The 13,178-nt window shown below is 43.9% G+C and overlaps 1 protein-coding gene across 4 annotated transcripts in view; it reads left to right on the top strand.

Moving 5' to 3' along the window:
* The first annotated feature begins 1,179 nt into the window (after positions 1-1,179).
* The window catches only part of TPD52L1 (TPD52 like 1), a 99,659-nt gene continuing 87,660 nt past the window's right edge, over positions 1,180-13,178 (top strand). For 2 of the 4 annotated variants that reach the window (XM_067702192.1, XM_067702194.1), the window contains exon 1: positions 1,182-1,403. In XM_067702192.1, coding sequence (XP_067558293.1) covers positions 1,385-1,403 — 19 coding nt within the window. In that variant the 5' untranslated portion in view covers positions 1,182-1,384. Of the gene's footprint in view, positions 1,404-13,178 lie in introns of all 4 variants that reach the window. The other 2 variants (XM_067702193.1, XM_067702196.1) reach the window with 2 other exon arrangements.

The following is a 13,178-nucleotide window of genomic DNA, read 5'->3' as shown; positions in this document are numbered from 1 at the left end:
CCCTCCCGGACACGGGTAGAGGCCTGAAAAACTTGGGTAAACATGTGCACGCCTCCCAGCAAAGGTCTAAAAAGGCTAAGCTCCACCTTCTTGTTTCAGCACTCAGATTAGAAACAAGTGCCCTTCTCACAGACTATAAACAGGCTATTTTTGTGTGTTATGGAGGGTGATTTGCTATTTAAAACGATCCCCAAGCCTAGTGCTGAAGTGCTGTCAGGTATCCTAAGTGCCAGATGGCAGTCTGTGCCTTAGGGAGAAATGCATCCATTGAATAAGCTTAAGAAGTTTCATTCAGGTTTCCTAAGTTAAATAAGCTCAATAGGGCTGTTGACCGGGGAGCTCAATGTTAATGAGTTAACAGCATGTATTAAGTGATGTATCGTTAAACAGAAACACACATAAAACGGTTATATACTGATCAGTTGACAAAAATTTGGGGTCCAGAATGTCAGAGGAACCTAGCATTTCTGTATTTCTACCAGGAGCAATGTTTCCGTACTGTAAATCCACCCTCCTTCCTCTCCCCAGGGCATTGGCCCACTGTGCTGCAGCCCACGGATCTCGCCATTGGCCTAGCAACATCATTCACAATAAACTGTCCCATGAAAACAAAAACAAAACACACACACACACAAAAGTTCATCTCCAGTATTCTGACACCAAGTGTCAACTGTGGAACTTTCTTCACCTAGGATATTAATTCATAATTTTTCTTTTTGTTGATGATTGATACCCTTCCCTTGATTTAAACGTACACATTATTTTTATCCCACATGCCCAGTAGTCATAGATTCCAGAGCCACTGGATCACTTGAGTACGTAAGTGCCACTGTTTAATGAAATATGTATATTCAGGTCTGTAAACTTAAACACGTGACTTGGAGTGCTACTTGCAGACGATTCTGACGGTTAAGTATTTACATGGACCATGGTGATATCCAAAAGAAAAATGCTTTTAAATTTGTGGATTATTTCATTGAACTATATAAAATGGGTATCAATAAATGTATTCACTAAAAAAAACCCAAATACACAAAACAGTGAAGGTACAGCCGACCTCAAGCCTTCGTAGGGCGGAGCACGCGCCCACAGCCCGGAGCGGGCGCCGTCCGCCCGATGCGCGGAGCGGCCGGCAGGTGGCGCCCAGCGGTAGGCTCCCTCCCCGCGAGGCCTGGGCCAGGTGGACTGGAAGGGGCGGAGGTAACCAGAAGCGGGCAGCTGAGGCCGCTCCGCGGTCCCCGCCCTTTCAGCGCTGCGCTCGCTACAAGCGTGCAAGAAGAGGACGCGAGCGGCTGTGCCAGCTGCGTTCCGAGCTCGGGCACCGCTGCTGCTTCTCCTCCAAGCGCCGGGCGCCCCCGCCGCGCTCAGTCCGAAGTCGGCCACCATGGAGGCGCAGGCACGAGGTGAGTGGTCGCCGACCGCCCTGAGGGTCAGGCCCTGGGGAACGTAAAGGCCCTTTCCCTGCATCACCTAACTTTGCTCCCGGACCGAGCTGATGGGTGACCGCACCACATGCCCGCAACTCCGCTCCTACCCGCGCTTGCGGGGCAATTCCTGCTCCCCAAACTCAGGACTTGCTGTGGGGCTGGGGACCAGTAAAGGACGCATTAAGTGCAGAGGACCCTCCGCAGGGAATGCGCCAGCGGAATGCCTTACTCCTTTCCCAGCCCGTCGCCCACACGCTTCCCGAGCCTCGTGGGCGCCCAAAGAACCTGTTGGGCAGGGACCGGAGTCCGTGTTTCGTTCCCTTCTCCCCGCGGGGAGTAGCGGGGAGCGCTACGCCTCCTGCCCTGAGCGGAGGGCTAGCGTTCCGCAGCTCCCAAGTCCCGGGCTGAGAGCGGCGCGCGCCGCGGCGCTGGTTCCGCGGGGACCCGGCTCTCCCGGCTACGCGAGGGGTTTGCAGGGCCGGGACCTGCCTTCCGAGGCCGGGAGAGCGTTACCGCCCGCTGATCTTCAGCAGCTCGACACGGGTGTCCCTGTTTCCCACGGTCGGGAGCGACTTCTGCCTCCCGAGGCGCGCAGGGCCGCCGGCCACGGTCTGGCCGCCACGCTCCCAGCTCCTGCGGTCGCCCGCTCGAGGAGCCCGAGACCGCTTCACCAAGGGCAGCCTGGTGTCTTGGGGTCACACGCGGACGAGGGTTAGGGAATCCTGAAGGAATCGTACAAGAGTGGAAGTAAATGGTCGGTGGAAAGAAACAGAGGTGGGCGGAGGTGGAACAGGAGACTGGTAGGAAGGACACTGACTCTGGGGTCTATCTTGGGAGCAACGCCAAGAAGGGATCGGGGGCAGAGTTCAGCCTTTAAAACAATCACCACCACCTTTCTAACACACTGCGGGAAATTCTGTGAAGGCTTTTTAAAATAAATAAAAAACCCGTTTAAAAAAAAAAAGGAAGAAGAGGTTCATGACCCTATGTGCTCGCCCTTTAGAGGCCAAGCGTCTTGCATGTGAGCGACTTGGCAGATACTGGGGCCTGGAGCCACCCAGCAGGTTCGCTGCCAGGATTACGATGGTCTGAACAGTACAAACCATCCTCGTTCTTACCATCAGCCAAGATCCTGTGCATAAAGCTGCCAGTTCCAGTATTTTTTCCCGCACTCTCTAAATAGGAAAGGAGAATTCAACCAACGGTTGTTGGTCAAATTCAAACGCAGAGGTCAGGTTGGAGGCCTTCACTCCTAAGCTGAAGCAGGTGGAAACAAGGCTGGAGCTTTCCAACCTGCTTTGCAGATTAGAATTATTTGCAGTCTTAAATACAGGCCCTGGCAGATTCCAGACCAATCAAATTGGAATCTCTGGGGCCTGGGCATGGGTATATTTGAAATCTTCCCAGGTGAATCTGTTACTCGTGAGGTTACTCACGCAGTGAGTGAGTAACAGAATCTGTTACTCTGGCACAGCAGATAGGAAACATTCATCAGGTTACTGAAACTACAGATTGGACCCACTAGTGTTATTCGTTTGCTTTATGTGAGAAATATACTTAACAAATATTCCAGTGCTTTCCTTGGCCAAGCACTGTGCTGGGAGGAACAAACCCGGCCTTGATCTCTGCTTCATGAAATTTACAGTAGAGGAAGAGATGGACATTAATTTGATAGTTATTTGATAAGTAAAATGTAAAATTGCAAGCATCTTAATGATAAGAAGAGGGCCACAGTGTAGCAAGAGCCTGAAAAATCTCCCGGCCTAGTAGGTGATAATCAAACCAGCAGAGTTTGTTCACTGTGTCCCTGTTTCTGCTCTTTGTGCTTTACATGTGTTGACTCATTTCTTCTTCACAGCAGTCTCATGAGCTAGGTAGTGTTGTCCTTCCCGTTCTCCAGAAAGGAAACAGGTCAAAGATGTAAATTTCTTGTAACATCAAGTTCGAGATCTTCTTGCCCCTTCACACGTTACTCTGGCTAAATGAATTGCCTCTTAGATTCTAAGAGAGTCCTGTGATTTCCTAAATGCAAGTTTCTATCCTCAACACCGTTTATTTTAGAATTATCTAGAGTGGGGATGGCTTCTCTTTCTGCCTCTTGATCTAGAGAAAAGCAAAACTGAGTGAGGTTAAGTGGTCAGCTGCTGATAAGATATCCCCATGTACTTTGCAGGGGACCACCCCCCCCACACAAATGCTATGGACATGATTTGCACACATCGCTCCATAAATGCAGCAGCGGGTCCTAGAAACGTTTCCCTAAGTGAAATGCTGCAGATATGTTCTTTGACTTTGGTAGAAGGTAAAACACAGAAGTGGGGTTAGGAGCAGAGCCATTCCACGAAGAGGGCCTGGAGAACAGTATGCAGTGAGAGGCCCACAGGAGGCCAACGTTGCCAGTTGTTTTCCTGGTAGTAGAGAATTTGCTTTCATAAAAATGATATATTAGACAGAGAATTTATTTAGGAATGTAGCATTTTCCTGAAACATATGGCAGTCCTTTAAAGTAAAAAGTTCCTGATCTTTTTGAACTACCTTTCAATATTTCATTACTCTAGGAAATAACTTTCTGTCTTTCCCATTGTCTTTAATGTTAAAAGGCAAAATTTCACTTCACACTTGTATGTATTCAGATTAATAATTGTATTAGTGTCCTATAATTGCTGTAACAAATTACTGCAAACTTAGTGGCTTAAAACAACAGAAATGTTTTCTCTCACAGTTAGGAGGCTAGAAGTCCAAAGTCACTATCACTGGACCAAAATTAAGATGTCAGCAAGGCTTCGATCCCTCTGGATGCTCTAAGGGATAATTTTTCCTCACCTCTTCCAGCTACTGGTGGCTGTTGGTATTCTTTGGCTGCATCTTTCCAGTCTCTGCCTTTGTGGTCATATTGCCTTCTCTTCTGTCTGTCAGATCTCCCTCTGTCTCTCTTTTAAGAATGCTTGTGATTTCATTTAGAGCTCCCCTGGGTAATCCAAGATAATCTCCCCATCCCAAGATCCTTAACTTCATCACATCTGCAGAGACCCTTTGCCCATATAAGGTAACATTCAGAGGTTCCAGGGATTGGGACCTGATATCTTTGGGTGCCATTATTCAGCCAAATTCCAGTAACTATTTTTTATATTCAGACATTCTGCTCAGGAGGATTCTCATAAGTCCATGAATGACATAAAGTAATAAACATCAGATTAATCCTGTTTGCAGATTCCATTAAAATGAAAAGGTCATATTTACCTTACTTTCTACTTTGCTCAAAGGACATTTATTTGCACTCATCTTGTTCCAGGAAGAACTCAGGGCAGTTTATACAGATATATGAAACAAGGTAATGTAAATTACATTACAGCAAGGTAATGTAAATTAGACACAAATGAAAGAAAACAAGCCAGGGTAAGAACAGAAAATGAAGCAAGAAATGAGCTCTAGAAAAATGAATACAGTTATAACCTTTTTATTAATATTCCATGAAAACAAATTCTTGCTTTGTAAACAAGGCATTTTTTTTTTTTTTTTTTTTTTTACAAAGCAGTAAAATAATCCCTTCTCTCATAAATAGCAACAGGTCAAGTCTCTTATATTGTAGGGATCAGATACCCAAGGAAAAAAATCTGTTTTCCACATTTCAGGCCATATAATCATAAACCTCAAACTGTGGAAGCTAGGTATTACACATTTTGATTAACAACTTTTGAAAATATTATGAAGAGCATTCTTAGTGTCTTCAGAGCTACCTTCTATTGTTTTATTTTCCCTCTAAATAAAAGTTTTAAAGTAATTAATGATGTTTATATAAGATAAAGTCAATCATTTGCAACAAATCATGTACTATTGTTGCAATTAAAATTCTTATGAAATGGAGTCATAACAAATCATAGATATTATAGTATATTGGAACCTATTTTGAATTGCATTCCCTAATATACACCTTGTTTTCTTGATACTCTTGCTAGGCAGAATCTGAGAAGTTGCTTCAAAAAACTTATAAGCAAAAGAGTCCATTTTTCTGGCCAGTCATAAGATTTGGTACTTAGGGAGCTAAGTAAATAATAAATAAGTATTGATACTTTGACAAATAATGATTTGTCAAATAAATATTTCAACAAATATTTATTGATTACTATAGTAATAGCAAATATTCAATAAGCACTTACTATTGAGAGGTAGCAGGGGATAGTGGTTAAGATTCCAGAATCAAGTCAAACTGCTTGTATTTTGATCCTACCGTGGTCACTTATCATTAACATGACCCTGAAAAGTGTATTTGATCTCTCTGGGCCTTGCTTTCCCCATACATAAAGTGTGGAAAACGATAACAGCTATCTCATAGGATTGTAATGAGGATTTAACGAGTTAATATATGCAAAGTGCTTGAAAGGGTACCTGACACTTTGTAAGTACTCTGTAAACATTTGCTGATGTTTTTAGTAGCAAAGAACTTTACATGCATTATCTTATTGAATCTTTTAATGACACCATGGGATAGATACTATCACTTTTAACTCATTTTATAGACAGGGAAAACTGAAGGTCAGAAAAATTCAGTGAGGCAGGCAGAATTCAATTGCAAGTCCATCTGAGTCCAGAGTGTGAGCTCCACCACTATACTACACCATTTCTCAGTATGTGATGGGCAGTATATGCCAACGGGAAGCAAAGATGTGTTTGATTGGCATGGGTCATCTTTCCAGGGAGGGCGACCAAGAAGAGTCATTCCTATGGGTAATGGCACATAGAACTAACTAGATGATATATTTCCATCTCATTGGGACTTTTTGAGTATTAAAGTACTAATTAGAACTAATTCACAATTAGGGTGATAAAAACAATAATACTGTATTTTTTTAAAGTGCCGGATGCCATGCTATTATGCACTTAAAACAATCATGTTATTACTAAATACAACAAAGTCAAGAGGAAGGTAATGCTATTTTCGTTTTACAGATGAAGAAACTAAATGACGGAGTAGTTGCACACCTTCCTTTAATTCATAGATCTTGGTTGTGTTGGAGCCCAGATTTGGAATCAGAGAGTTTGACTGCACACTTTGGGATTTTATTAATATTCTATACCATCTCCTTAAGTTGGTGTGTATAAGTGGTCAGTGTGCAAAGTTAAAAATAATAGATTTTTCTTGACATTCTGTATGGTCAAGGGGGTTTTAAAAGGGCAGAATTTAACCATACTGTCCATTGCATGTATGGGCAGCGTCTAGGTCTGGGCATATGACCCAGATTAGCTGAGGTCTGCAAGAATAAGCCCCGTATTATGGCAAGTTGGGGTAGGGGTGCTTATGTAGCAACAGCTGGCTGTTTTACTTCTGTTTTCAAGTTGGGAAATTCTGTAAAATCACAGGCCATGTGATGCTTAGAACCAGTGTGGAATTTTATCAGCAGCTGCAAGGAAAAGCCATTTCAAAGGTGGAATGGTTCAAATATGTTATTCCACTTCGTGTTCACCTATATCTCGTAATCTCAGGACTTTAAAATAAAGAAAAGGCATAGGCTCTACCTGCTTGTCTCCACAAAGTAGGGTCTGTACACTCTAGATGCCCGCTAAAAAGACTCATCTCAAGGAATACCCAAAAAAGAAAGATTTTTATAGTCTCATGAGTATTATAATTACTTGTTTACCCTGGTATGTTTTAATTTAACCATCTCCCAGCATGTTAGCACAATACCTACTTTAAGAAGGTACCTAGTGGAAAAAATTGAATCGTCAGAGGGTTTGTCCTTAAGCTACTGTAGCAATCTCTGTGTTAAACCTCTGTGGTCTAAAATGGCAATTGAAACAAACTTATGGTTACCAAGGGGGAAAGAGGGGAAAAGGATAAACTGGGAGATTGGGATTGACATATACACACTGCTATATATAAGATAGATAACTAATAAGGACCTATTGTATAGCACAGGAAACTCTTCTTAATACTCTGTAATGACCTATATAGGAAATGAATCTAAAAAAGAGTGGATATATGTATATGTATAACTGATTCACTTTGCTGTACAGCAGAAACTGACACAACATTGTAAATCAACTATACTCCAATAAAAATTAATTTTTTAAAATGGCAATTGAAGAAAAGAGGGTGGCAGTCCCAGTCATCAACCTGGCTTGCTCTCCATGTATGTGGACGTTCATCATGACTGCAATTTTGGAAGGTCCCCAGCAACACTTTGAAGCCACCTTTTAAACTTATGGAGTTAGGATGCAGTTAAGAACACGTAAAGGATGACCCCAATCTGTGGATTTTCCAGCCTGTCATTCTACTTTTCATTGAATATTTTAGAAATAAAGTGTAATTTATTTAAAATCTATACATTAAATTAAGAATCACTATTAATGTACCAGGGAAGGCAGTAGGACATTTTAGTGAATTTGAGTTGGCTAAATGAAAGCTTTGGGTCCTCAAGGAAAGATGAATTTTAAATAGTTTCTCACAGTGTGAGTCGTTTATAAGTGTTACATTTTGATGCAGAGGGTGTGAAATTCCCAGAATAAAACCACAAATCTCCAAGAGTACCCCTTCTTCACCACCATATTGCTTCTTTCTCAAAAGACAAAAATTTGACACTTGACTATTTGTGCTATAGCCAAATGATGTACCACACACTGAAAATGTGTGTATATGTTACACCTCATCTCCAGACTTATCCATGGTTATTTGCACCTTACGCAAATTACATTTTCCCTGCTGTGTATCTAAAACATAGAATCCTCCAAGCCCTTGGAAATTGCAAAATGCAATTTTCTTATAATTAGACACCTCTTTTGTCAATCAATAACAAGAGCACCTTGTCAAGTATCCTGGAAACAGAACTGATTCATTCAAAAGAAAAAGATAACTAGGGATTGGGGACGGTGAGAAGGGATCTCTTCAGATTTCTCAGTTTCAGAGTCTCTGGCTGTTGGATATTTGTTTGTTTGTTTTTCACCGATGTTCCCCCCTGCACATGAATGAGCTGAGAGTAGCAATAATGAGAGCAGAAAAGAAAATTGTTTATAAGTATTTCCAACATTCGGGATTTCAAAATGGATTCATTTCTACATGAAGACATCATGGAAAGATGGTTCCCTTACTTAAGAGTTAGGACAAGAGTTAGGCCAGGAGGAAATTGAAGTCTTTGGCCTCGTTATTCCTCTTTTGATACCCCAGGTCTCCATCTGGAAATTTCAAGATATTCATTCTTCCTGCAAAGTTTATTTCAGGTGATTGGAAGGTTCTTATAAGCACTCACCTATTTCTATTTTCCTCATTCCATGAAGGACATTACTGACAAGGAAAATATCTATTGTGGGCCTACTGTGTGCCAGGCATGGTTGCAGTCATTATGAGATGTTCCATCAGGTTCCCATAGTCCACTCTCAATGACACTGTCCCTGAAAGAAGGAGGATTAGGACTTTGCGTTTTTTTCCCTGTGACAGAGAATGTATACAGATGAGATAAGATGCATAGATACAATGTATAGAGACAAGAACACACATGCAAAAATTTTTTGAAATATGATCTTGCTATTTTGATAAAATCTTCATGTGAAGACGTAAGGGGAGTGTATCCACCAGCCAGAAGGCAGGTGGTCACTTCATGGCAGTGCTCAACGCATATGCTTTACAGATTCTCTTGCATGCAGGAGAAGGCCTGAGACCCAGGCCCCTCCTTTCGAGCAAGGGTTTTGGCCTCCACAAGGGAGAAAGGCCCTTGTACTTACAAATAAAAAATCCAATACATTTGAAAAGCAAATCTCGTATTGGAAGAAAAAGGGAGGTCGGTTGAGTAACAGTAAAAAAACAGCGGTAAAACACACATCTGAAAAGAGATTCAGGTATACATTTGAAAAGAATTGGAATCACAATATTGCCCACACCACATTGACTTAAGTTCTTTGATTAGGTATGTTATGGGGTTGCTGACTTCCCTCATTAAGAGAACTGGACAAATAATTGTGGTATTAGCACTAACATTTTATAATCTACTATCCCAAATCTTACAATTAGATACAAATATAACTTTTTATGACTTTTGCTACTGTAGAGAAAAAACCCACTTATATTTAGTGTCATCCCACATGTTGTGTACTTACAGTTAAATATGCTTGTTTGCAATGACCCAGGAATTCACAACATGTAAGTACAAAGACTACCTCCTGTGGAGATCTGACCTCAGGAAAAAAAGAACTGATGCCAGTGTTTTGCTTGGCCCTCTCTTCCCCGTGACGCCCTGTGCCTGCCTCTGCAGAGTTGCCTTCCTCAGATTTTTGTCCTTTCTTCTTATTACTTCCTCAAGGCTGAGGGAAAATAGATATTTTGGATTAATGTAATGGGACCTGTTATATATGGTGGAGTTATAATGGTCCCATGTAATTCCTTTGAATTTGGGTTCTCTTTGAGGAGAGAGAAAATTAGCTCTTTCTCTTAAAAAAAAAAAATGCAGTGGTCAGTCCTCCGACCGTCCCCATCTTAGCTGATGTACCAGCATCTCTTGGCGCAGTTGCTCATTCCCTCCTCCCTGGAACACTTTGTTCTCTTGGTTTCCAGGATGCCAAGCACTTTCTCCCCCACTTCTTCGCAAGCCCCCCCTCAGTTTCCTTTGCCTTCTATCTGCACTCGCTCTCTTGGTGAGCTCCTCGTGACTTGTGCTTTTAAATTCCATCCATACGCCAACAAACCAGCAACTCCCAAATTTATTTTCCCATCCTGGACCTGGCCCTCACCTTCAGCTACTCACTTACTACGTCTGCATGAATGTCTCAAATCTTGAACTTAACATGTCTAACATTGAATTTCTGATCTTCTTCCTCTGAAATAACCCTAGTCTCCCAGTATCTCCCAAAGTTATTGCCATCTCAGCTAATGGCAACTCCATTTCAAACATGGAAGCCCAAAACCTATGCCAGGAAAGGTTTTTGTTTTGGGCTTCCCCCCACGTCATATCCATATCCCGTTTCCAGTCTGTCATGGCAGCTCTACTTTCACAATATATTGAGAGTGGAACAGCTTCCCACCCTCTCTGCTGACCGTGCCTTAGTCCAGGCCACCATTATTTCTCACCTGAGTTCCTGCAGGAGTTTCCTAGCTGGTGTCCCTGCTTGGGCCCTGGCCTGTCTTCAGTCTGTTCCCAGCATAGTAACGAGAGTGATCGTCTCAAAACAGGTAGTGTCATGCCATGCCTCGCTTCAGAACTCTGCAGGAACTCCTCCTTTCACAAAGAATAAAGAGGAGGGTCCTTTCTGTGGCCACAAGGGTGCTACGTGATTCCCCTTCCTCCTCGTTTCCCCGACCTTATCTCCTAATGCTTTCCTTTGGAGTTCCCTTTGCTGCCTCTTCAGAACCTTTCAGCTGAGCCTTCTGAGCCTTCTGCCTCAGAAACTCTCCCTCAGCTACCTTCCCTAACTCTCCCACAGTACCTTCAGTGTTACCCTTAGTCCTGGCAACTGGGCCCCTGTTGTCAGGAGACAGTTCTCCGTCGGTCTCTCAAGTTTCTGCGCAACTGGTCTTGTGAGCGAAGGCATTCACAGCTAGTTTTCCCTTGACGCTCTTTTCAAGGAGGTTTTGCATAGCAGGCAGCCTTGGAAGACAGAGACTGTCTCCCTTAGGGGCAGGTAGATTTACCGTCCGAGATAATAAAGATCAGGACTCCCTCTGGACCCCATGTCGTGCAGATTTGCTAGCAGCCCCTGTATAAAATCGGAGCATCCTAATCTCGGTGCTACTCGCGGAAACACATCCCGCTGTGTAATCAGGCACCACTGGCCCTCAGCACGTCACCCTTGTGGAATTAGGGCTTAGGGAACTGGTGCAATGATGTTGCCATGGCTACTGCTATTGTGAGTAATACATTTTCTTTTTTCTGTGACCCAGGAGTCTTGTATCTCCTGCCAACATCTGTGAAACTGGCAGGCTAATTTGTTTGCTTGCAAGTGGGGCAAAATCCAACACTTCACAATTCTTGACACCTTTCCTGGGCCGTTAACTTTAGAGGACCCCATTTTAGCCTTCTGTGTGAGCCTTGTCTGGAATGAGTAGTCTATAGACCCACCTAGAACGTATGCCTCTTCTTCTAGACCGAGCTCTGGGTACCCGGGACTCCAGAATTCTCTGCCCAAACAGCCCTCAGTGTGTTACCAGGCTTGCCTGTGCCTTCCAAGAGTAGACCGTGCTGCCAGCGTGAACATCCTTCATCCTGAGAGATGACGGGCAGGCTACTCTTGGAGTCGGCAGTGGGAGTCGCTCGGACATACAGGCTAGGGTACTGGTTGTCAGTGTGATCCCTTGACCAGCATCATGGGCTTCACCTGGGAACTTGTTAGAAGTGCAAATTCTTAAGCCCCGCTCTCTACCTACTGAATCAGAGACTTTGGAGGCGAGCCATCTGTGTTTTAAAATGCCCTCCCAATGATTCTGACGCACATTCTGTTTGAGAGTTCCGATATAAACTCACTGGGCTAGGTTTCTCCATGCACGTGCACAGGAGCCCCTGTTTGTGCTTGTGATGGACAGACCTCTAGGTGACCCCAGGTGATGAATGATTTCCAGTTTTCATACCCCTGTATGGTCCTTCCACTGAGATTTCAGACAGGACCTGTGACTCGCTTCTAACAGCATGTGACAGACAGGATGGGATGTTATCCTTTGATTATGTTACTTTAATAATACTCTGTCTTAGCAGACTGTAGTTGAGACTCTCCTGGTGGGTTGATGAAGGAAGCAGCTGTGTTAGACAAGCTCACGTGACCAGGAACTTTGGGCAGCTTCTAGAAACTGAGGGTGTTTTCTAGGACCTGAGGAAGGCAGCAAAAACCTAAGGCCTTCTGCTCTGTAGATGCCAGGAAATTATTCTGCCAACAACCTGAGTGAGACTTGAAGTGGATTCTCCCCAGTCAAACTTCTAGATGAGAGCGCTGGGCTTCCCTGGTGGCACAGTGGTTAAGAATCCGCCTGCCAGTGCAGGGAACACGGGTTCGAGCCCTGGTCCGGGAAGATCCCACATGCCGTGGAACAACTAGGCCCGTGCGCCACAACTACTGAGCCTGTGCTCTAGAGCCCACGAGGCACAACTACTGAGCCCGCGCGCCACAACTACTGAAGCCAGCGCACCTAGAGCCTGTGCTCCGCAACAAGAGAGGCCACTGCAATGAGAAGCCCGTGCACCACAATGAAGAGTAGCCCCCGCTCGCTGCAACTAGAGAAAGCCCACGTGCAGCAACCAAAAATGAATAAATAAATAAATAAATTTTTTTAAAAAAAGGAAAAAAGAGAGTGCACTGTGGCTGACACCTGGGTTACAGCTTACTGCCCTGTGAGACCCTGAAAGAGGACCCAGCCAAGCTGTGCCCAGGTTTCTGACCCACAGAAGCTCAGAGATAATAGAAGCATGTCATTTGAAGCAGCTAACTTCATGGTAACATGCCATGTGGCAGTTGGTAGCTAACATGGTGCAGGGTGTCTGCGGGAAGAGAGGACAGGCTGTGTACCTCCTTTGCGCTCTTGCCGTGGGCCCTGCAAAGGTTAGTGATGATCATGTCGTCGTGGCCTCTTTACACGACACTTCACCCTACACCCTCACCACTCGCGCACAGAGACACTTACTATTGATATTTCCCGAACCTGCTTTCCATTTCTCTTTTTAGCCGCTATTCCCCTCTCGCATACTGTATATTTTACCTAATGTATTTTTTTTTCCTTGGCTTTTCCTACCCCTCCTAAAAGTAAGTTCACTGAGGCCAAAATATTTTACTGTGTTCGTCAGT

This window comes from Pseudorca crassidens, chromosome 13 (assembly GCF_039906515.1).
Source record: "Pseudorca crassidens isolate mPseCra1 chromosome 13, mPseCra1.hap1, whole genome shotgun sequence".
Lineage (NCBI taxonomy): Eukaryota > Metazoa > Chordata > Mammalia > Artiodactyla > Delphinidae > Pseudorca > Pseudorca crassidens.
Note: the sequence above shows the minus strand (reverse complement) of the source record. Positions and strands in the feature narration are given on the sequence as shown.